This window comes from Schistocerca nitens, chromosome 4 (genome assembly GCF_023898315.1).
Source record: "Schistocerca nitens isolate TAMUIC-IGC-003100 chromosome 4, iqSchNite1.1, whole genome shotgun sequence".
Taxonomy (NCBI): Eukaryota; Metazoa; Arthropoda; class Insecta; order Orthoptera; family Acrididae; genus Schistocerca; species Schistocerca nitens.
In genome coordinates, this window is record NC_064617.1 from 485142281 (window position 1) to 485168393 (window position 26113).

General features: G+C 40.7%; 1 protein-coding gene across 4 annotated transcripts in view; it reads left to right on the plus strand.

Annotated features, from left to right (window-relative positions):
* Positions 1-3927: 3927 nt before the first annotated feature.
* The window catches only part of LOC126251358 (puromycin-sensitive aminopeptidase), a 142136-nt gene continuing 119950 nt past the window's right edge, over positions 3928-26113 (plus strand). Inside the window, exons 1-4 of one of the 4 annotated variants that reach the window (XM_049951736.1) lie at positions 3928-4714; positions 4810-5051; positions 6752-6905; positions 21280-21577. In XM_049951736.1, coding sequence (XP_049807693.1) covers positions 4256-4714; positions 4810-5051; positions 6752-6905; positions 21280-21577 — 1153 coding nt within the window. In that variant the 5' untranslated portion in view covers positions 3928-4255. Of the gene's footprint in view, positions 4715-4809; positions 5052-6751; positions 6906-6951; positions 7103-21279; positions 21578-26113 lie in introns of all 4 variants that reach the window. The other 3 variants (XM_049951734.1, XM_049951737.1, XM_049951735.1) reach the window with 3 other exon arrangements.

Here is a 26113-nt window from a genome sequence, read left to right on the forward strand (position 1 = left end):
TTCCAACACCAGAAAAATCCTCTGTTCTAAGGAATAAACCATGTTGTCTACAGCACACTTGCACGTTGTGAACAGCACATGCTTACAGCAGAAAGACGACGTACAGAATGGCGCACCCACAGACTGCGTTGTCTTCTATATCTTTCACATCACTTGCAGCGCCATCTGTTGTTGAAAATTGTAACTACTGTAATTTCGAAAGTTTGTCCGCCTGAAAATGTACCGTTGTCCCAAGCATATTGCAACAAACGGTGTATTTCTATCGCTGCTCGTTTAGTTTTTATTGCCGTTTCAAATATACCGGTCATTTTTGAAACACCCTGTAAATGGGTTTTACAAGAAAAGTTGCAAGTCTGTATATATATGGAGTACACAATGAGATACTTATGGTACGAGGAGGTAACATCCCATAATTTTCAGTTTTTCTTACACTGTGGTCAACGAGGAGTGGAGTTTGCTGTGATTTGAAAATAAAGTCATAGATTGGATCCATCCAAATTCCACCTCTTTCCGATTAATAATGACATAAAAATTTACAATTTAGCTAAAAAAAGTTGCAGTGTTTTACCCCCAAAATGGGGTAAAGCTCGCAGTGAAGGTCTTTGCTACATTTGAGATAAATGTGAATAAAAAAGGATGACTGCACAATCAAATAGTTTGAAATAACTCTTTGTAACATTCTTTTATTATAGCCAAGTTGCCCAACACAATATTTAACTTAAATATGATTATGAACTTAGTGCTTAAAAGTACTTGTACAAAAATAATACTTTGTTCTCCACGAAAGGAACTTTAGTAGTGTAACTTGTAAGAGCTCATTGAGTGAGGCTAAGCTGTCTAGGTATCTCATAAACAGTGTACTTCGTTAGGTCCTCTTAAAAAGTTATTAGTTTATGGAACCATACTATGTTAATTCTTGTAGGTGTCTACAGTTTCATCATGACATTGTCAGTGCCAACGAATGACTCTTCCTTTGTCTTAATAAATTTTTGGGCCTTTTGTAAAACACACCTTCTTGAGGGAGGGGCTAATCTGACTCTTCCTTGAAGTCCCAGGCTCTTTTTTCTCTTCTTCAGATACTTCCTCACCTAGTAGCAAGTACATATCTACATATGAATTGCTCTCATGAACTGTGAAGTCTGAAACTGACTGCAGAATAATCAGCTGGCTTTTTCATCTGCTTTCTTCCCTTTTTTGCGTTGATGTGAAATCCAGCTTATATTGTTCTGTTTCTTTAGCACGCTTTTTTCTTTCCTTAGCACGTTTTTCCTTCTCAATAACAAGCTTTTTTCTCATGAATTCTTCTACCATTCGTTTTTTAATGGGTGTCGACGTTAGAAGCACAGATTTCAATATTCGCCAGAACGTTTCCTCTTAATTTTTATTTTAGACGTCGGAATTATATCTCCAGGTGAGATAATCTCACGCAGCGTGGGCTGAATGTCATTTTTTGCGTGGCACTGAATAATTGTCTTCACATAGTTGGATCTGAAGACTTTTACCCCAAAATGCCGCTGAGACTTGTCCTATTTCGCCATTTTCTGACAAATGCACCATTTTGATTTTGGGTACTAACCAGAATGATTATTTAATGTGAAAGTAAAAATTAAATGCGCAACTTCCAGTAATTCGTTGATTCTTCTTTTCAAATCCTACGTTGTACAAGGTTCAAGTAAAACATGAGAAAAATTTCATATAGTAATAGGAAAACAGACTTACCTCATTTTCTCATCTCTGGAGCGACTTGTCAGGATGAACTGTAACGGTACAGAAGTTACAATAAGACAAACCTGCCGCGTGTAGTCAGCTCCTGAATCGATGGCGGGCGATGCAGAAATTCGGTACGGGTTTTTACCCCACATGGGGCTACCCTACCTACCCTAGTTTTTGAAAGAGCATCTCGACATGTCTCCCTATACACCAGCCTATGTAGGAGCCTAACAGCTCGCTTTTGTAGTTCTAGTATTCTGTTCAAGCGCACATCGGCAGCACAACTCTACAATTCTATCCCATAATTTATAAATGGGAAAACTGTCACGTAGTATCGGGGCTGACTGTTTTCACGCTATTTTGGACGGCTAGCTAAGCAAGTACAGTTCACTGTTTTTTTTTTTTTTCGTGCACTAAGTTAACGTAGTTTTACCATCGAGGACCCCCTGTGTACACATTTTTTGACCTTGAAATGTCACACTTTTTTCCCTCACTTCAGGACTACTTCTATGATTAAGTTGTGCAGTAGGAGAATTTAGGACGAATGTCGGTGTAACTGCAGTCATGTTTTTTCATGCTGTGAGCTGGCATCAAAATTCTTGCGTCAAGTTGTTGGAAGGATCCCTTTCTTTAGCCCATTAACGGCTTTTGCAGGAAGCCAAAGAGAAAATATTGGGGTTTCTATTTTAGCAATGTTCCGCAGAGATTCGCAGCTGCCGTGACTACGGCACGGAGCGGAAACCACCTTCATGCTGAGGAAAAACATAATTTCTTATGAGCAGCCTGACGAACCGAAAAAACTATAGTTAATTAGCGATTGCTAAAGGCAGTTATTGACCATCGCGCTCGGCAGTGCAAAAATGTTTAGTAAGTTAGTAGAATCATAATGATTTATAGAAATGCGTAAGATCCTGTAATCAATAAAACGTCGTTACCCTATATTCTAGGGGGGGGGGGGCAAATTTGTCCTTTACTTCTCTCTTCCACCAACTCCCCTTCCCCCCCCCCCCCTTTCACACCCTAGCGAACGCCCATTGGTGCTAGGCCTTGTAAACGAGATGGGATGTGTTAGTAGTAGAGTAGGGTAGTCATCCACGGATCACATTTACAAGGATTTTGAACATGCTGTAGTATTACAAGAACAAGAAACACTATTCACAGATATACACTCAAAATCTAGAGTGACAAGGATAGGTAATCGGCTGTAGCCATACAGTAAGACCTATCCCGGCGTTTTACAGAAGGAATGTAGGGAAAGCGCGTGAAGTCTAAATCAGATTGGCCGAATGAGTATCCCTATCAAATTTTTCCACAGTTTACTGAATGAACTAGTAATTGTCCTTAATGGCTTCGCTGCCCGTTGGCCTATATTCTTATAGACGCGAAAGTGGCGGTGGCACAATCAATACATGCGTTTATCCACACCAGTGCTGTATCGACTAAAGCACGCATTTCTCTGCTTGTTTAGTACCGACGCTAACGAATTCTAGCACTAATTACAACTGTCAGGTGGAGATTTTGTGTACTTTTGAAGGGAATACAAAACTAAACGATTTCCCTATGGTCGTGCCTTGTGCTTTGGATAAATGACAAGTTTTCGTAACTGTGTTCATGAATCAGCCTGAAACGTGAAGGCAACGGCTGTACTGTAATTTCTGGAAGACCGATGACTATCTTATCCTGTTTCACTTCGTTCATTCTTCTCAGGTTCGTTGATCTAACGGTATACCGCTCAAGGACGAAGCAACACAGCGCGCAGCACGTGCAGTACTGACGACAAGTCGTTGACATAACAGCTGTTCGCGCAGTAATATAGAAGAGGACAACTATTACCAGAAATAAAATCTGCTTACTTCTTCTCTCATCATATGGTCTGTTTTCGTGTCAAAATATCTCTAAGCTTGAAAAACAAGATTTTGTTGGAAAAAATACGACAATTTTATTTACGAAAGATTAGAGCACCTGGTATTAGAATCGTGACTCCATATACACGCCACTGGATTTGTAGCTCAAGGCTGTGCTTAACAGTATAAGCTACAGTACAGCTACTGGTTAACAACCCCACAATTCACGGTTCAAATCGCCCATGTTTACAACAGTGTAGCACACATTCGCGTTGATGCTAACTTGTTTCCAGTCAAACTGAGTAATAGCGAGACAGAGGAATTGTTCGCAAGACATATTTCTTTTAGTTGTGATAACCGTTTTTGTTGTGAATTACATAAGTACCGATATATTAATATCTCAATGGGGAGCGGTAGCTATATAAACGAAAACGCTAAGCGAGCGTGTTTTGTTTCGTAAGTTGCCGAAAACATGCAGAATCATCATACACATCTCAGAGTTTAGCGCCAGTGGCACATAACACATACTAGTATTTATTTACATATTCTTGTCTGTTAACTGTTCACCGGCGTATTTTCTTGGTTGAAAAGCGTATAGAAAAGTGAATGTATTGTTTTTCGAACACTTTCATCTTTATTTGATTAGAGGCCATTAAAACTCTTATTCGCGAATTTCAGTTTACTTATTCGTTGCTCGATTTATGTTCTGGACTGGAAGAACACTTTGTCGTTGTATACGACGGACCAGAGAACCGGTTTTAGTTGGGCACGGACTGTGCTGTTACCGTTATCTTCTGTCGGGGCAGGAAAACTGGCTTAGACCTACTGATATACGTGTCAGTGGTATAACTTCACTCCCGTGGGTTGGGGCTTGGTGGGGTAATTGCGGTCACCGCTTGAAGAGAGCATATTATTTAAGTGAAGATTTCGTAAGCAGTTTCGGTCGTCATTTAGCAGGTTATTCGCGAAATAGCTGTAGTATAGTGAGTGAAACATTTTTTGTAGCAACTGGAAAGCGTTTTATAAGCACGACAAACATGCCCGAATCAAAACCATTCGAGAGACTACCAAAGTGTGTCGTACCAAAACATTACGATCTGATACTGAAGCCTGACCTGAAAACATTAGTGTTTGAAGGGAAAGAAACAATAGAAGTTGAGGTATGTCAACGAAAAGTGGTTTTGTAACATAATTAAACATGAAATTGGATCGTTTCGGATAATAGTGCTTTTGATATTTTTTTCTGTTACTTCAGGTAAAAACAGTGACGGATAAAATCGTCCTGAATTCCTTAGATTTAACAATTAAAAGTGTCGAATACACAACTTCGACTGGTAACAGTATTGTTCCTACAGACGTCTCATTGTCGGTGGAGGATGAAACTTTGACATTGACATTTCCTGAGCCCCTTCATGCGGGGAATGGATTACTAGCTTTCGATTTTACTGGGGAAATCAACGACAAAATGAAAGGATTTTACAGGAGCAAATATGTAAGGTAACGTGACTTTCTTATTTCAAAGAAAAATTATGTTGTATATTTATTATATAGTGGGTTATCAGTGTTTCCATGCTTTTATCTCTTTTAGTTTGGATGTATATAATTGTAATTTTAACGACAGGTGTTTTTGTGATCATTGCCAATGAAATCTCACCACAGATACTTCCTTGAGATGCATCTGTACTGTTCAATGTCATTTCAATTAGAGTAATATGTTGGGCAAGAGAATGTATAGTAGTTCATTATGGTTCTTGAATTTATTTTTTTATCTTATCTTATGGAAAAAGTTATTAAACGTAATACTATGGCCCTACTCTTAGTTAGGCCTATATATTTAAATTGGAAGATTTGTGTTCCATTAAGTATTCCTTTGTATACCAGTAACAGTGTGCGCAGGGTAGTATCCGACATATGGCCTGTTAGTCTTAAGCTTCCATTTTCTTTTCTTCCTTCATTTTGCACTTTTCTTTAATTTTAGATATGTGCAGGTGAGACATTTTGCTGGTAATGTGAAATTTTGTGAGTACTGTCAAGTTGTAGGCTAAGCAGAAAACTGTCAGTTGCCCAAGGAAGATGTATTATGAAGCCTTAATTTTGATGGATTCATATTGTCTTACAGTGTGCAGTTTATGAATTTACTGTAGGCCCTACTTGACTATATAGATTGTAGCCTGCTGTTAGATTTGTTTCTAAGTTACATTCTGAGTTTTTTCCCAATGCCCTTGTTTATTTTCTAAAAAGAGGAGGGGGTGGGTACTGACTTTGCCAATAAAAAGAAAACATTCTGTATTACAAGCAGTCTAACATCAAGCATGTCTTTAGCACATCACTCAGTTGGGTGGTAACAATAATTAGGCTACCTATTTTTATGGCTCTTGAGTGTATGGAGAAATGTTCGGAGTAAATGTGTCAAGAATTATAAACAAAAATTGATGAATTAAGAGTTTTGTTCCTTCTGAAACAGGCCTAATAACTAATTTTGTGGAGAACTTGATAAATATTTGGGGCATCTTGTGTTTCAATGGAATATAATCAACAACTCTTCATATGTAACATACTGTATGAGTAAATTTATTGATTTAGCCCTAGATTTTAGATGGACACATTTCCAATTCTTGTCAGTCTCAGTGTGTAACAGAATAGGGGGGCGAGTGATCTTCATAAAATTAAATGAACTTGCCACAATAGCCTACATGTAATGGTCCAAGTTTGGTTCCATCTCTTTTTCCCAGTTTTTGTTACTGTTACTGCGCTGTGTGTCAGATTAGTGTATTGTTCTTAAATTTAACCATTCTACGTGTGTTGAGAATGATACGTATAAGTGCTGTGTAGGGCTAGAAACAGCTTGCAGAGTTGAAAGGTGTACACTACAGTGAACAAAAGGGATGATGAGAAGACATAGGCAAAGATGATTCAGTTGTAAACGTAACTGGTCAGAGGTGGAAAACGTTTTATGATGGTGTGTTATCAGTTTATTCATACCAAAGGTTTTCTTGTAAATATTGATTCTCTTGCACAAATTCAGTTATTATAAGTTCTTTTTCTATTATTAATTAATCTGAAAGCCTTTTGCCTGTAAACATTAAGCCATCAATATTGTTTCTTGCATCTGGCCAGAACAGCTAAAAGTTCCAGGAGACATAGAATTTTCAGAATGTAGTCTTTTAGTACTAGCTCTAAAAGCTAAACAACTTCAGATGTGGTGAACCTGCATTCTCCGCGGTGACGCAGCTGTGCCCAACTGATGCTCGCCGTTTGTTCCCTTGCTGGGATGAGCCTGCAGTGAAAGCCTGCTTCTCAGTTGCTGTTTCAATACCAAAAGATGATGGGCTGGTGGCGCTTTCAAATATGGTAAGCCTCAAAACTCAGTGTGAAGGTCCTATATATCTGCTTGCAGCCCAGATGGCGAAGAGCGCTATGCAGGTGTCACGCAGTTTGAGGCCACAGATGCTCGGCGATGCTTCCCATGTTGGGATGAACCTGCGATAAAGGCTACTTTCAACATCACCTTGGTTGTTCCAGAGAGTAAGGTTGCTCTTTCCAATATGGTAAGTTTCTCTGTTTTTCAGTTGGCAAATAAAATTTCATTTTCTTGCTTTTGATCTAGAATAGTAAAACTGTGTGAGAGATGGTACCACAGACAGTTAGTGAAATTGCTAGAGTCTCTCCACGGTGCTTGGGTGTTGCATTCATGTTTTGTTATGCTTTAGTTTCCCAGACAAATTGGAGATGTTTCTTATGCTTAATGTTGATGATAATTGTATGTAACCAGCATAATTACTTTAAGTAATTCTGACCTGCATTTGCATTTTACTGTTGGGGATCAGTGATTGTAGCAGCAGAATTTATTTTATTTTTTCCAGTAACAGAGATTTTTCAGAAGAATTAAGCAGTATAAAAACTCAACAGTATTTCAACTTCAATCCAATAGTGTATTTAGTACATCAGAAATTTGCAAATAGAGAGAAGAGGTGAAATTGTTCAAAGGCCACTGTAAAAAAAACTATTATTTTCTTGACCGTGGATCCCGAGCTTTAAGCTGTCCACAAATTTCACTGTTTTTTCCTCCAAAACAAACTTTGGTTTTGAAAAGAGTTTTAAGAAATTGATAATTTTGCCATATACTATAATTCGATGTACTAATGATTGCAGTTTTGTTCCCTATGTGTAGAAATGCTAATGGAGTTTTCATTTTTCTCATTTTCCACTTTTTCTCTATTTACATTTCTGTAATGTTTTTTGCATTGGCCGATTTCAGTATTTTCATACTCCTTGGGATTCAGGTTCTCTGTTGTACACCTTTGTTTTTTATGTCATCAGAACTGATTCCTTACTCGGTACATTCCATCTCTTCTTTGTTCACTACTATACAACCCTCCCAAATATTTTCCCATACAAGCTCTTCATGCCCTTTAGATGAGTCCAATGTTAAAATATTTCAAGGCTTTTGGCAACTGTTTCACTACAGTTCTCATTTTAAATTTTTATTCCATATTCTCCAATGCCCAAATGAATTCGGGTATAAACTCTTCATTTCTGAAGTCTCTTCCAAAGCACACAATCGTACTCCTTAGTGTAACTGTTGGTTACTTGTATGCAGTATTCCAGTAATCGTTGGCAGAAGTTGTCCAAGGACTTGGACATTGCTCATTTGGCCATAGAGCACTGCGTGCTTAGAGGTCTTGGGGATTTATGAAATGAAGTTCTTAGGATTTTTCTCAGTAGTGAAAAAATAAGGTCTGCTTCTATCACACCTTTCTTAAATCTAGCAAGATTAAATTGTTCAATAGTTGTACAATGTACATTGAGGTGATAACTTGACCTTGCTGGTTGCAGCTTTACTCAATCATTTTAGTTTTTGAGGAAGCATCAGGTATAATGCATATCTTTGTCCTCAGTCCACATGACCCCACCCCTTCGGAGTCTGCCCCCATGATGAGTGAGGTATTGAACTCGGTGAACTCTTGAGAATATCAAGACAGAACTATCCTGCACTTCAGATCTTGATAAATTATTTTTTTGTAACAACATTATTTTGCTATCATGTATTGTAATGTGGCAAGGTGTTGTAGTTCTCTCCTTTCATTATTGATCTCTAATCTCAAGTGCTCTAAGTAGTCTTTAATTGTGTAGTATGCATTATGTGTAAAATATGTTTTGGTGCCTTTTTAAATAGATGTATTTTAGTAATATTTTTCATTTCCTTGGGAAATTTATTATACAGTTTTATTCCCTGGTAGAAGATACTGTATTAGGTTTTTTGTTTGTTTGTCCTTAGTAAAATTCCAGACTGGCCATTGTTCCATGATTATGTATAGAACTGTTAGTGAAATACTTAATAATGTTTTCCCTGACACGCACTAGAGATTAATAATGCACTCACTTGGTGCATTAAGTATATAAAGTTATTTTTCCCACTTTTCCTCAGTTTAAAAATTGTAAATATTTTGTTTCTTTGATTCCAAGAAAAAGTCCTACAGCTAAGAATGGAGTGAAAAGTGAGATAGTACATCACCAAAGTCATTTTGTGTTAAGAGATCACAAAACCCTAAGAGCATAACATGCTGATAAGATTCTTTTTGGCAGTTTCTTTGTGTGTTCATTCTGTGTTATTTGACAATCAATATTCACACCTAAGAACATTGTGTTTGCTACACGACCTACATGTTTATCATCTATGCTTAATGTGGCAAATTCATTTTCCCTCTTTATGCTGAAATGCGTATTGTTTGTTTTCTGTAAATTTAAAATTAGTTTGCCCCGTGTGGGTCTGGGGGTTAGAATAGGCCCGAGGTACCCCTGCCTGTCATCAGAGGCGACTAAAAGGAGTCTCACGTGTTTCGGCCTTTATGTGATGGTCCCCTGTAGGATTCGACCTCCATTTTTCAAAATTTTCCCGAAGAGCGAGCCAATTCGGGAAGGGCGCCTTACATGCTGCATCATGGCCATCATGCGCTGAGACCTATCGCATCCTTCATCGCCGTGGATCTGGACTTTTGTTCACTCTCCAACTGTTGGGCGAGGTCACCCTCCTGGGTGCATATTTTTCCATCAACTGTGCAGTATTGTTTTCTATGCTGACAATGATAATGGACTTGTTTGCTTGGTTGCACCTGATATCCTGCATGGTAGCCAGTCCGTTGTGGTGGGGCCTGTTGGTTGTAGCCCCCTGACCACACAGGGATCCCTCTGCTGATACCTGTGCCGTTAACTCCCCACATATGCCAAGGAGTAGATGCCGTCACCCTGGGGCATCGGGACTCCCGGCAGTGATCATCCTGCCATGTGGCCTTTGCTGCGGCTGGGTGGCACCCATGCTCATTCTCTGGTCGGAGTGGGCGGCATCAGGGCGGATGACACATGATGAAGCGTAGTACATAATCTCTTGCTGATGGTCAAACACCAGCAGTCTCTAAGCGATCACGGGCTCAGTTCAACTCACTGAAGTATGGCCCCAAATCATTCCCCTCCCTGGCCACACCATGGAAAGAATGTCAGGCTAAGGATGGCAGCGGTTCTTATTTGCCCTGGTACCTTAAATGTTCGAGAGCTGACGGGGATTCTTTCATGAAGATGAAGCCTCAATTTTTTGTTGAGCGTTTAAAGGACAAGTTTGAGGGTGGTATGCTTGTCCAAAATGAGATCTGGGTCAGTTTTGATCAAAACAGCATCCTCTGTCCAGTCACGGGCGTTACTCACTTGTGACTAGCTGGGGGATGTTTCTGTAACCATCACGTCCCATAAGGGCTTAAATATGGCCCAAGGTATCATATTTCACAGAGACCATTTTGTGCAGTCTGACAATGAGCTGCAAGCCAATTTAGAGCGGCGAGGTGTACATTTCATTTGGCGTGTCCACCGGGGTCTGAGGGATAATCAGGTTGCCACTGGTACCTTCATCTTGGCCTTTAAGGGTGATACATTACCTGAGAAGGTCAAGGTGATGGTCTACCACTGTGATGTAAAGTGCTATATCCCTCCTCCAATGCGGTGCTTTAAATTCTGGAAGTTCGGCCATATATCTTCCCGCTGAATTTCCAGCGTCACATGTTGAGATTGTGGACGCCAATCACATCCCAATACTCCATGTGCCCTGCCTCCCATCTGTGTCAACTGTGGAGAGTACCATTGGCCTTGTTCACCTGACTGCAAGATTCTCCAGAAAGAAAGGAAAATCATGGAGTACAAGACCCTGGACCGACTGACCTACACTGAGGCTAAGATGAAATTTGAGCACCTACATCCTGTACATGTGACATCGTCTTGCGCCGCTGCTACAACAGTTCTAGCCCCCATCAGCTCCGCCAACCCCAGTCACCTCTCAGATCCGGAAGACTACACCTGCCCCCATGATGGTGAGGGGCACTTCCCTTCCTGTTGCTCCTGCACCACCTACTTCGAGAGCAGCACCCCTGCCCCCCCCCCCTCCCCCCAACCTGGATCTGGATGGTTTACTCTCGCTATCGTCCGATGTGAGAATGCCTCTCTACCTGGATTGGAATCATTTGCTGACCGAGATGTCATTGCTTACTAGACCTGGCATTGTGGAATGTATATAGTAATATGCCTTTTGCATTGTATACCCGTTCCTCTCGTAAAGTTAGTAATGATGAAAAAATACATTTATGGATGAAAGGACTTGGTGTACTTGCTGAGAATGTAACTGGTGATGTAACCCTCTACTATAATCATTAATAAAGTCTGATCTGTAGCGTCAGCCGCCAATCGCTAGATGTACATCTGGTGAACAGGGCTCAAGGATGCAACAATTTGAAAAAAATCGAAGACATAGTGCCGCATTGGCTGCTGAGCGTCTACGTGGCTGCATGATGCAACCCGCTTGGGCCGGCTTGCCAGCAGGTACTCGTGCTGCTAGTATGACTACAGCAAGCGTACGGGATAATGTTCCCGCGCCGGCCCTCGCAGCGGCTAAGTCCGTTATCAGCACTCTTATGTAATCAAGGGCACGCGCTCAGTATAAAAGCGGCCAATGCAGACCAGCGGAATCATTCCACTGTGAGCTATATCTGCAACAGCATTGAAACACTTCTGCACTGGAGAAGCATGAGTCTTCTTCGGCTAGGAAGGGGCCCCTTGGGTCACTCCCTTTCCAGGTTTCTGCTAGCGGGAAAGAAGACATTCGCTAGTGGCTGAAGAGCCCGAAAGCAGCTGGTCATAGGGATTCACACTCGTCCTCAGTCCTGGAGACTGGATCAGTGAAGTCCTCCCATCTAGGGAAACCCATGGAGCAGTGAGAGAAATCCAAAAACAAGACACCCAAGACCAAGGGAATTACGGCGTCACCCCCACCATCGTTGCCTGCCTGCATCTGCAGATCACGTGGAGATTCTGGTGTACGCTGAGGACTTAGATCTCACCGGACCCTCAGACAATGGATGTAGACTGCTCAGGCAATAAGTCGGTGGCAGCAGATGACCCTGAGGTGTAAACTGCTTCATTGAATGTTCCATGCCTTCCCAGTCTCAGGATGACGTCATCCTCCAGTGGAATTGCGGCAGTTTTTTCCACCGCCTGGCTGAGCTAAGGCACCTGTTAAGTTTTACGGTTGCTATCTGCATTGCTCTCCAGGAAACCTAGTTCCTGGCAATGCGGACCCGTGCCCTCTGTAAGGGATATTAGAGGAACCATAGCGACTATAATTGAGTGCCAGGTGGAGTTTGCATTTATGTCCTAAACTCAATCTGAAGTGAAACTGTGCCCCTTCAAACTCTTCTTGAAGCTGTGGCTGTCAGAATGAGGACAACGCAGGAAATACATGTCTGCAATGTATATCTTCCTCCAGATGATGCAGTACCCCTGTATGTATTAGCTACACTGATTCATCAACTCCCCAACCTTTCCCACTTTTGGGGGATTTTAACACCCATAACCCCTTGTGGGGTGGCACCGTGCTTACTGGCCGAGGCAGAGATGTCAAAACTTAACTGTCTCAGTTCGACCTCTGCCTCTTAAATATTGGGGCCGCCACACATTTCAGTGTGGCTCATGGTAGTTACTCGGCCATTGATTTATCAATTTGCAGCCCAGGACTCCTTCCATCAATCCACTGGAGAGCATGTGACGACCTGTGTGGTAGTGACCACTTCCCCAGTTTCCTGTCACTGCCCCAGTGTCAAGCTCACGGACGCCTGCCCAGATAAGCTTTAAACAAAGTGGACTGGAAAACTTTGACCTTTGCTGTCACCATTCAATCTCCCCCCACACGGGGACTTCGATGGGATGGTTGAGCAGGTGACTACAACAATCCTTTCTGCAGCAGAAAACACGATTACTCGCTTTTTAGGGTAGCCCCGGCGAAGAGCAGTCCGTTGGTGGTCGCTGGAAGTCGCTGAAGCAATTAAGGAGTGTCGGCAAGCTGTACAGCGACATAAGTGGCACCCATCACTGGTGCACCTCATAGCCTTTAAACGGCTCTGTGCCCACGTTCTCCAACTTATCAAACAGAAGCAGGAGTGTAGGGAGAGAGAAATCTTGACCGTTGGGTGCCATACATCACCTTCCCAAGTCTGGACAAGGATCAAATGTGTTTTCAGGTACCAGACCCCAACAGATGTTCCTGGTGTTAACATGAGTGGCTTGTTATCTACCGACGCAATTGCGATTGCCGAGCACTGTGCTGAGCTCTATGCTCGAGCCTCTAGGTTGGAGAATTACCCTGCAGCCTTTCGCACTCTCAGATAGTGGCTGGAAGGGAAAGTCCTATAGTTCACTACACACCACAGTGAATCCTATAAAGCCCCATTTACAGAGTGGAAGCTCCTCAGTGCCCGTGGACATTGCCCCGACACTGCTCCTGGGCCAGATCAGATCCACAGTCAGATGATTAAACATCTCTCGTCTGACTCCAAGCGGCATCTCCTCGTCATCTTGAACCGGATCTGGTGTGGTGGCATCTTTCCATCGCAATGGCGGGAGAGCACCATTATTCCGGTGCTCAAACCCAGTAAAAACCCGCTTGATGTGGATAGCTGTCAGCCCATCAGCCTCACCAACATTCTTTGTAAGCTGCGGAAATGTATGGTGTGTTGGCAGTTGGGTTGGGTCCTGGAGTCACGTGGCCTACTGGCTCCATGTCAGGGTGGCTTCTGCCAAGGCCACTGTATCACTGATAATCTTGTGTCCCTAGAATCTGCCATCCGAACAGCCTTTTCCAGACACCACCACCTGGTTGCTGTCTTTTTTGATTTACAGAAAGCACATGACACGACCTGGTGACATCATATCCTTGCCACATTACACGAGTGGGGTCTCGGAGGCCTGATTTTTATCCAAAACTTCCTGTTACTTTGTACATTCTGTGTTCAAGTTGGTGCCTCCCATAGTTCCTATATCCAGGTGATTGGGGTCCCGCAGGGCTCTGTATTGAGTGTATCTCTATTTTTAGTGGCCATTAATGGTCTAGCAGCAGCTGTAGGGCCGTCCGTCTCACCTTGGCTATAGGCAGGGGACTTCTGCATTTCGTACTGCTCCAATAGTGCTGGAGTTGCTGAGCGGCGCCTACTGGGAGTTATCCAAAAGGCACAGTCATGGGCTCTAGCCCACAGTTTCCAGTTTTCAACCGCAGTCGTGTGTTACGCACTTCTGTCGGAATTGTACCGTTCATCCGGAACAAGAACTTTACCTTAATGACGATTCACTCACTGTAGTGGATTCTTAGGACGGGTTTTCGATGCCCGATTCACTTTGCTCCCTCACCTTTGTCAGCTTAAGCGGAAGTATTGGCAGCACCTCAGTGCCCTCTGCTGCCTGAGCAACACCAACTGGGATGCAGATTGCTCTATGCTGCTGCTGCTGCTCTATAGAGCTTTTGTTCAATCCCGCCTTGATTATGGGAGTGTGGTTTATGGTTCGGTGGTGACCTCAGCGTTGCGTTTACTCGACCCAGTGCACCACTCTGGCATTCGCCTAGCGACAGGAGCTTTTAGGACGAGTCCGGTGACCAGCGTCCCAGTGGAGGCCGGAGTTCCTCCATTGCAGGTTAGGCGTGTAGAACTGCTGGGCAGTTATGTTGCACACATTCATAGTTTTCCTGCGCATCTGAATTACCGTCTCCTTTTCTCACCCACAGCAGTTCATCTCCCGCATCAGCAGCCCAGGTCAGGCTGCCATTTGCAGTTTGTGTCCTATCCCTTCTTTCCGAAGTGGCGTCCTTGCCTTTACGACCTCTACTTGAGGTCCATTCACATACAACTCTATGGTGTACACCTAGGCTGCAGCTTCACCTGGATCTTTCACATGGCCCTAAGGACCCAGTTAACCCCACGGCTCTCCGCTGCCATTTTCTTTAGATTCTTGACATGTACCAAGGCCATGAAGTTGTTTACACCGATGGCTTGATGGCTGATAATCATGCCAGCTTCGCGTATGTCCATGGAGGCCATATTGAACAGCATTCCTTGCCTGATGGCTTCAGTGTTTTCACTGCCGAGCTGGTGGCTATCTCGTGCTCTTGAGCACATCTGTCCATACCCTGGGGAGTAATTTCTTCTGCGTGCTGACTCCTTGAGCAGCCTACAAGCTGTCGACCAGTACTACCCTCATCATCCTTTGGTAGCGACCATCCAGGAATCCATCTGTTCCCTGGAACGGTCCAGTCCTTCAGTGGTGTTTGTCTGGACCCCAGGTCACGTTGGAATCCCAGGCAACGAACTTGCCGACAGGCTGGCCAAACAGGCTATGCAGAAACCGCTTATGGAGATTGGCTTCTCTGCAACTGACCTGCGTTCAGTACTACACCACAACGTTTGTGGCTTTGGGAGACGGAATGGCATAACCTCAGTATGCACAACAAACTGCGTGCCATTAAGGAGACTATGAAAGTGTGGAAGACCTCCACGCCGGCCTCTCGCAGGGACTCTGTGGTTCTCTGTCGGCTCCACATTGGGCACACTTGGGTGACACACCGCTACCTCCTGTGCCATGATGACCCACCTCATTGTCGGCGTGGCACCTGGCAGTGGCCCATATCTTGGTGAGCCGTCCTTCATCTGCCTGCGATGGGCTCTTGAGTTACTGTACTCATTGCCATTAATTTTAGCTGACAATGCCTCATCAGCTTGTTTAGTTTTAAGTTTTATAAGTGACGGTGGGTTACATCATTCCATACAAGTTTTCGCACATGTCCTTTGTCCCCTTGTGTTCTCCACTCTAATGCTTTTAGGCTGGATGTTTTAATGTGTCGCAGAGTGGCTGGCATTTCCTTTTTATTCTCGTGGTCAGCCAGCCGTGGTCATCTGCTCTCTTGTTTTTATCCCTTCTATCTGTTTCTTGCTTCTCTCCGTAGTTTTCTTTTCCTTTTTTTGTCCGTAGTAGTGTTGGTTGTCCTTCTGTCGTTCTTCGGTTCTTCCATTCTCCTGCTATTGTGCTGTATGTCTCCTTTCTTTTCTTCTTTCCCTTGTGTAATTATTTTACTGGGAACAAGGGACCGATGACCTCGCAGTTTTGGCCTCCCCCCCCCCCCTCTTTCCCTCCTTTAAACAAACCAACCAACCAATCAATCAAAGTTAGTTTATTGCATACTGCACAATCATTTCATTTGTTTCTCTACTAGGAATTCTAGTGTTTTATCAGTGACAGTAATATTGCAGTCACCAGCAAAGAGAACTTTTCTTTTTCTCCATGTCATTATACACTGCTTGACAGTTGCTAAGGAACAGAAACATTGCTGGATAGGAATTATCATAGCTAATGATGCACAACATGAAACACATTACATACATAAAAGAGGTAGAGTGGCAAGTTGATAATGGAAAAAGGTATGGTTTACTATGTGGGACAGCAGGATAGCAGACACATGTAATGCTTACGTTTGACGAAGGTGAGACTCCCAATATAAAGGTCGATATCGGACTCTCGGGCACTAATGCGCAAATGCACACTTTGGACCAGGTATTCATTGCTGGTTACCAAACTGTTCAGGAGTCTTTGGACGATACTGTCCCTCTCTTCTCTCAAGGAGGTTTTCAGTTCTTGCACAGGTTGGAGAGGGGGTGTTCATTGAGAAACATGCCTGCCAAGAACATCCCAGGCAGGCTCCACAGGGTTTAGGTCCAGGGAGTATGCAGGCCATTCCATTTGTTCAGTATCTTCACTTTGCAGTGTGCCAGACAACTCAGTGGTTCTGTGTGAGTGGGCATTGTCATCCATAAATAGAAAGTTGGGATTTACCTTACTCCTAAACAGACAGACATAATCCAAACTCATGTCCCTGCAATACTCCTGTGCTGTCACAGTACCTCGCAACAGATACATGCAGCAGGGTTCGGCCATTATGCATGATGCCTGCCCACACTATAATGCTTAGGCCATACAGATGATGTTCATGAACATTATGTTGTATGTAATGTGTTCCCCTCTTTCCCCACCATTATTGATGGCCAGAATCACTTGCCACAATGCAGTGCTATTCATTGGAGAATATCACTCTGGACCACTGTTGCTGACGTCAACATGCACCCTAATCCAACGAACTCTTTCTCAGCGATGGTATGATTTAAGTGGGATGTATTTAACTGACTCCCAGGCATAAATACCTGCCTGATTTAGTCACCACAAAATGATTCTGGCAGACATGTGTACCGGTAGCGGTTGCAAAGTCTGAAGAGATCTGCCTAGGAGTGAGGTGTCTTCCTGCCAGGCCTACGTGTTGATCTTCTTGTGATGTAGTGGTCCATTTATGACCAGTGGCATGCTCTTGCATAGTATTTCCGCTTTCAATGGCTTTTTTTTTTAAATAGTGAGATGACACTTTTGGTCACATCCATTATTGGGGCCACAGTAGTGGCACTTTGCTCAGCATCAAGCCATTCACCCGCATGTCCACGATCGCAAACACTCAGATGATGTCTTGGAGACTTTTTACTGTACAATATGACGACACAGAATGTCACACTAATATGTTCCCCAACAGTCTTTGTCAAACACCTTGCTGCATGAACTGTCGAAAGCATACAGTGTGTTAGTGCACAGGCTTTGCTGCAGGTAACACCTCCCACCCTCTACATTGCCTATTGTCATCATTGGTCTTTCTGTGGCAATTGTCGGTTGTTCTGTAGCAGTTGGCAGTTCTTCCTTAGGTATTGTCAAACAGTGTGTTGTGTACGTACAGGATGGTCAGAAAGACTCTGAAAAGCTTGTAAGGGTGATGCAAGGGAAGTTGTGCTGAGAAATAATTTTTAAGAAGAAAATTTGATGCATTGCGCCATTTCCAAGTAATTTACGATTGAAGTTAGCCAATCAGGTCATCACATGCACAAATTCAAGCAGCCTACCAAAGGCTGTGTCGCCATAAGTGTTTATCATTTGGTTTTCTCAGACTGAACAAACTTAATGTTTGCTCGCTTAGCTTAAATTTATCTTTCGAAACATGACACATTTTAACTGGCAAAGAGCATTTAAACACGTGGTAACTAACGGACCCACGGAGGTCTCTGCATTACAGCATTTTAAAGCATGCAAGTGCTCTTTCTTACAAGCTTTTCTGACTGTTTCTGACCACCCCGTATTTACAGCAAGTTTTCCAAGTGAGACTGGAAAGACTCATTTCCCATTGTTCTTACACTTAGTGCTTATTTTATGGCCAGCAGTGTCAAAAGCCTTGGACAGGTTTAAGAATAAACCCATAACACAGTCATCGTTGTCAAGACTTTAATAAGTACCACTTTTTTAAAGTGACCGATGTTGTACTTCTCCCACTTTGGAAATGAAACTGTGCTTCATTGAAAAGGTTGTACTATTCCTGTAAATCATTAGTCTTTATTTCATGATTAATTCAATTATTTTTGGTAATATAGACAATAGCAAAAATGACCTGTAGTTTTTTAAACTCTCGACATTACCTTTCTTTACTAAGCGCACAACTCGTGTTTGCTTTAGGTACAATACCTGAATGAAAGGACTCGTTTATTGTTCTTTTATGGATCATGTATGCTCTTTATGCGTGCTTTTAGAAAAAACCTTATTAATTTACTATTTTACATGTTGTATTAAAATTTTTCTCTCACATGATGCTGGTTTGAACTTAGCTTCACATATGACCCATGTTATCAAAAATTAAAAGTTGTAGTTGAGCTGAAAAACATTTGTAATTGTTTTTATTATATAAAAAATACTACACTTTTTGAAAAATGTGCTTATAATTTGTATGAATTGTTATAATCTGTACCAAAGAAGTTAAATTTATTGAACAGATAGTGAAATATAAAAGGGAGAAGGATATTGATGCTTGTATATTTGTTGTGGTTCTCTAAAAGTTAATCCATAATGGCTCACAACTACTTACTAAAGGTATTTCTGTACAGATGTTTCAGCAACATTTTTTATGTGCAGAAAATAAATCAGTTTTCAGATTTTTGTTTTGTGAGCTTTTGAAAGCCATGTGCTTTTCAAAAATGTCAGTTGTACAAAGATAATTGTGGTAATGAACCATACAAATTACTCTACGATTACCCACTGGAGATGGTGATCATAGCAAACCATTTGGAGACCACCCTAATCAAGCATCAAAACCTTGAGTTGAGAGGAACATGTCACTCATTTTCTGCGTTATTTAGTGAGCAAAAGTGTTTGTTTTTCTAATGTTGTTCATTTTAAAGTATCTTTAAAAATCTACAACCAGACATCAATGTTAAAAAGATGTTTTTGGACAAAAAAAAGACTGCAATAAATTGCAATTCAGGAAGGTTAAATTTTGAACTGTTGATTTACTGTGTATTTATAAATGATAACAAACACAGAATGTGTATCTGATACTCATATTTAGCAAAGCTTTGTGCTGCTGATGCCTAATTACATTAATCCTTACTTCGTTCTGCTGTGTTACAGCATTTCTTGCAAATGTCTTCTGATATACAGGTCGCACCAAGACATGTATACACACACTTTGAACTCTTAGACATTTTATTTTATAATCATAAGGGTAATTCCTAGTTTAGATAGATATTCGAAATAGTGGTTGAAGAAAATGTTAAAACTGTTGGCACTCATCGTAGACTTTATTTCTGAGTAAGAGTCAGGACAGATTCCCTTGAACCAAAGTGTGTAATGGGATTTTATGCAGTCCATTGAGTCTCATCCCAAATGTATCCAGACTGCATTGTAATAACCCTACACATCACCTTTTACTGTGTTCCGTGGTAGAAAAAGTTGAGTGATTTCAGCTCTGGAGAGTGTACAGGAAACTAGATTAGTTTCTTGCATCCTATCCACTGGCCTCCTACATTTTATTCTTGGTTTGCTCGTACATCCCTATGACAGTTTAGCTTGGAAATAAAATCTGCCATTACCACACATAAGGTGAATAGAAGAGAAAATGTAACTGGCAAGCATTGTTGCAGGCTTTTCTCCACTTACAGGGTTCTGAAAATGAAGTGGCCAAATTCCGTAGGAGGAAACAAACTGCATCACACATTCACACCAGGCACATTTACGGCTGTGCAACAGTCGTGCAGGAATTATCTTCAGCTTAGTACACACAATTACGCCGATTGACCCATTACATAAATTTGTGCTTTATTCAGTGAAAAAACACAACCCACAAAGCATAGTTCACCTGGATTCACCTCATGAACACATTCACAAAATTGCACCTTCTGATTTGTGCCATGATCCATTACTTGTAGCACTAGCCTTGGAATGAAGCAATGCAACCTTACTCTCTTGAGAATGCTTTGCTCAGTACTACAGTGGTGTGCAAGTAAGTGTGATGTGGTCTGAGCACAGGGGAATGGAGAACACTTTGCAGTGTCAGTGTCACCAATGTGCTCTCTGTCTCCCAGCACACTCTCCAGCCATTTTCTACAGTGGGAGCTGATAATACTGGGTAAATGCCAAATTGAGAGACAGTTTCTGCTTCTGATTTTCCCCATAAAAATATGTATTCTAATAACACTCAACACTGTCAATTCGGGATGTAATATTTGTCGTGTTTGCTTTTTCAACCATAATGAACACTACATGGACTGAGTATCATCAGCAAACCAAAACAAACATGGAAATAAACACGCATTCCAAAGCGCATCCTACAAGCAGATGTGGGAGGATGACACTGTTAGCTGGAGCATCAAATGTACAATCACTACCCCTTGCCACTGTGCATTGCTCTATCACCCACCCTGATATTGCACATCAATATCACACTGACATGACTCTCCTGTGACTTTTGCTATGAATCTTGCAGCTGTGAACAGTCTTAACAGTTCCAGTATTTCATGTGAGGATTAATCACTTTTAGCTTTGTGAGGTCACCTCGATCAGTGTTTCTGTGCATTGTGCACTCTTCTATGCACCTTGAATTTTGTCTCCGAGACATGTGATTCTTAACTTTGTAGATGAATCAATCCCATACTAAAGTTTCCACTGTATCTGAACTCCAGCAACATTATCAAACTTTGACTACTGCTTGATAAAATGTTTTCACTCTCTGCTGTACAAATGTGCATTTAACATCTTGACTTTATTCTCATGGCACTGACTGGGTTTCACAGCTAGATCGATGAGTCATCCGGTGTCTGTCAAGAAAAAGTAAAATGACCTTTTTAAGAAATTTAACCATGTAGGTAGGAAAAAAAAATGTAATAATTCAAATTGTGTGAACATATTTTAAGACATCCTGTATATTCAACAAAGACAATCCAACTCGTTAGGTTTTAGTAAATATTGATTATTTTGTTGGGTGGTAAGTTTGAGATTAATGTTTTTGTTGCAGCCTGTGGTGTCGGAAACGAATGACCCATCAAACCCTGCCCTACGTGTAGTGAAATTCGATACCACTCCCATCATGTCAACATATTTAGTAGCTGTAGTAGTTGGAGAGTATGACTTTGTAGAGGACAAGTCAAATGATGGAGTACTGGTGCGAGTATACACACCAGTTGGCAAGAAGGAGCAAGGTCGCTTTGCTCTTGAGGTTGCTACAAAAGTATTGCCATATTACAAAGACTACTTCCAGATTGCATATCCACTTCCAAAAATTGATTTGATAGCAATCGCAGATTTCTCTGCAGGTATGCTCGCAGTAGATACTCTTTACACTAATAAATTTCATGTGACTAATATTTTAAATATTTGATTTAGAAATAATTTTGTGGCATTCGTGTCCTGTTGTTGCATGTGTTCCGTGGCTCGTGGTGGAGGAAATTAATAACAAATGGGCTCTAACTGGATGGTATTTTGAGTGTTTTATAAAGCTGTACAACTATTTTTGCTTCCATAGACAAATTCTGAAATGTGTAATGTGTATTTGTGTAGTATAAGACTTACACACCCCTTCACATTCATGTGGAGCAAATAATACACTTTCCTTATATCGAAACTATTGAGAGCTTCAGTGAGACTAAAAATGGAAGTTGATTTAAAGAATTATACATAGTGTATGAGAAGTATTTGATGAGGCGGGAAAACTAGATTAAGTGAAATCAAAACAACTAAAGTGATTGGCTGCAAAAGTAACTGAAGTCACACTGTTATGGTTCACAGACAAGCAGGTACTGCTGCAAAAACTAAAGATTTATTATAAACCAGCAGAGTTGACAGACTAGCAAAGAAATCTACTTCTGAGATTCGTGTTTTCAGAGTTTTGACTTTCAATCTTTAACAGGCACTCCATTCTCAAAGGAATTTGGTGGAGATGATCTGCTTTACTCTGATAAAACCCTGCAGCTAAAGAATCACAATGTGTGCTCAAATGAGGGATTTTTCTTTACTTTACGTTGTTAGAAGGATAGGCTAACTAACAAGCCCAAGCAGTAATTTCGTGCCTACAAAAACAAATCGTGAAAAGTTCGATTGGTAGAATAAGCTATTTAATGCTTTGGTCTCATTCTTGCAGTTAGCATAACTGGTATATGGGTCATTCCATGTGAAGTGTCCTAGGGCTCCCAGCTCGATCATCTTCAATTTTTATGAAATTTGTACAGAATGTACCTGAGTGCTCTACATGAACTTATGCAAAGTTTCAGGCTCGCCTATAACTTGGTTGAGGTGCTAGAGCCATTTTCATGAAGACCACTTTTACCAAGACCGAAAAGTCGTTAAGAAATCGTCAAGTTTGGTATTCCACTGTTCCTAATGTAAAAGAGTGACTCTTGCTTCTGGGTATAGTGGCACAACTTTGTGTGCTCTAAACACAAATGTTGCAAGTAGAGTTCAGAAAGCAATGCATTTGGCATAATCTCAGTTCAAAGTGGGCAACAAATTATGTTGCGAGAAATTTGCCCCATAGTTTAACGAGACAGAAGTAGTGGAGAAAGTGCACTATGGACCTGGTCTTTTGCCAAACTACTGTCTGTCTGGGTGTTTAGTATATCACAAATTTTGGCCTGGCTTGTGTGTTTAATTACTGTGCTACCATCCTGTAAATTTGTTAAAAAACATGAATGTATCAAAATATACCTGTGTTCAAAGTCATGTATCTCAAAATGGACACCTACCACATTACATTCATTAAGACCATTCAACAGAGCACATTTCATTCTATTAGAAACACTTATTTTCATTTTGGTGTCTCTTTGGGTAAGGTGCAAAAATGTCTCCTAAAATTTGGAATTTTGTTGATTATGTCTTCATTGTTTAAATATTCATTTTGCTGTTTATTCGGTGATTTTAAACCTGTTTGTGACAATTCTATTGCTAAATTTAACCATTTAACGGTACTAGAGACTGCTACATAATTTTTGGGAAGCTGAATGCTTATTAATTTTATTTCTTTTTCTTTATTTGGGACTCTGCAACTTGATTTTAGTGTCTGAAGCATATCAAGTTGTTGCTGAAATGGAAAGCTAAGATCAAGTTAATGTACGCAGTTTTGGAAATATTGATTCCCCATGCCATTTAATGACATACAGTGCCTGAAAAGGCATCCATCCTCAAAACGTTGCAATGTTGAAACATATTAGTTCGGTGTTAAGATTTGGTTGTCAATTGGTCTTGTTGCTAAACGCTTAACTGTGGTCCCAGTTCCGTCACATGGTAATTTCCCACGGCTTGTTCCGAAAAAAATCCATTCTCCAGTAATGCCAAAATCTTTTTGATGATGGCAAAGATTTAGGAAGCTCTTAAAATTTTTGTACTGTGTTGCAGAACCATCGCTAAAATAATGAATATGCTTAATTTCTTTAAAAATGCAGTTACGGGATTTGATAAAGTACGTTAAAAACACATGCACTGCAACTGTCATGTCGGAGGCAATCACTGATTATGCAGTAGCTGACACTCTTTAGGTCTTCATTACCTTTGTAGTAAATGACAAATGGGTGTATTGTAGCTTGACTGTTTTCTCAATGGAATCCCTGCACTGTGTCTTGTACAATAAAGGAGCAATTTTCTGCGAAATCCATTAATATAATCAATTTTCCCGGTTTGAGGCCACCTTTAGTGAAGGCGCCAAACTGAACAGTGCAGTGACAAACCGTTCTCTTACAAAAAGGAAAAAAAAAAAAAAAAAAAACCATCAGTTCATCGTACAAGCAGTGCAAAAAATGTGTTATAAGAGGCATTTTATGTGCTAAGTGCAAATATTGGCTACATGAAAAGTGCGCAAAAGTGAACCTAAAATACATAAGTGACGACTCTCCCTGGACTTGCTTTGACTGTCTGAAGTGTGAAACAACTTATCTTTTAAGTACAATTAAGTCAAAAGATGAAATAATAAAATTGTTACTAACTGATATTAGCGCTCTCAAAAAAGAAATTAAATAGCTAAAAGATGCAAACGCTAAACTAGTAAGTGAATCGTGATACTGTGTATGTGGAAATCCTTTGTCAAACAAAAGTATAAACTTTGACAATTGTTGTGTGCAAACTTCGGAAAAAAGGACACAGATAATAAATCGTGTGGTGAAGCTGTAAACAAATATAGCTGGAAGACAGTGACATATAAGAAGAACAAGAAACGTGAAAGTGATTCGTCTAAACAGGAAGACAAAAATGAATTTCTCGTAATTGGTGACTCCATATTGAAAAATGTAGTAATTCCGAACTGTGACATCGATGTTCGCCCTGGCATTCGACCACAACAAATTAATAAGCATTTTAAAAATATTATGTACACGAAACAGACTAACTGGAACAGTAGCGATATGATGACAAACTTCAGAGGTGTGATAGTCCATGTTGGGACGAACTCTATTTGAAGCAGCAGCGAAGAAGAAATCATAAACTATACAAGAAATGTAATTCATTTGGCGAAAAAAATTTTTACAAGCTCTAGAATCGTAATCAGTGGAATCTTACATAGAAGATCGGTGAGTAACACTTATATAAACAATATAAACTGCGCCGTCAGGGAACAGTGTGACGAACTTGGTGCAATTTTCGTTGGCCCTAAAAAATTAGAGTGACAAATGTCTGGGGGGGGGGGGGGGGGATGGCTTGCATTTGAATAGACTAGGCACAGTGACCTTTAGTAAAACGCTCATGGACATATGTAAAATTATTAAAAATAAGGGAAACTGGTATGTTCTGAAAGGGGTGGTGTTCCAAGGATACCGTTTGAAAATAAAAAAAAAACGTGAATGTAAATGAAATAATGAGGTACTTGAAGTAATTGACAAGGACAAAAAGACAGTGAGAAGTGACAATGCTAAATACAGTAATAATAATTTCACAATTGTTCACCAAAGTATCGAAAGTTTAAGAAATAAAGTACAACAGCTAGAAGTCGAGATGGAGACTATACACAGCTCAGTTGTTTGTATCACAGAGCATTGGTGCAATGAAGTGGTAATCAATCAAGTAGTCTTAAAATCTTACAATTCAGCATTTGCATACAGTAGAAGTTCTATGAAGTGTGGAGGTTGTTGTATTTATGTCAAACAAAATTATCCATAATCCATTTATGTGCAATCAGTGAAGACAAACATTTTGAGTTGGCAGCAATAGAATTTAGAGACCAGAACAGACGTAGAAAATTAACTATTTTGTGTTTATACGGGTCTCCTGGTGGAGACATAAGTAAGTTTTTGTCTAAACTAAATCAAGTACTTGACATGATATCCACTCCAAAGAGCAACATTCTCATATGTGGAGACCTAAATATAGATAAACTGAATCCAGATCCTACCTGGGAATCATTAACAAGTGTCACCCAAAGTTTCAATTTAGTGCCAAGGGTTAACAGTGCAACAAGAATAACAAACCATTCAAAGACAGCTATTGATCAGGTTTCAACAGATTTAGATAAAGAAAACTTTAGTGTAGATGTTTGTGAGCTAGGATTATCTGACCATGCTGGTCAAATTATAAAATCAAAAACGCCTACAGAAAGAACAAAGAAAATACAAGTATATAGGCAAAATTTTTCCAAACCAAAAAGGCAGGAGTTTGCTAAACAAATGCAACATGAGGTAGATGCAAATGATAAATTCAAGAACTTCATGACAAAATTCAAACTAAAATTTGAAGAGATCTTTCTTAAAGTGTTACGTCCATTCTCAACAGCTGAACAAAACAAATGGGTGACAAAAGGTATAAAAAAAAATCATCTCAGCTCTATCAAACACAGTCAAACAAATCCATCTTTCTTACTCTTTTATAAAAGGTAT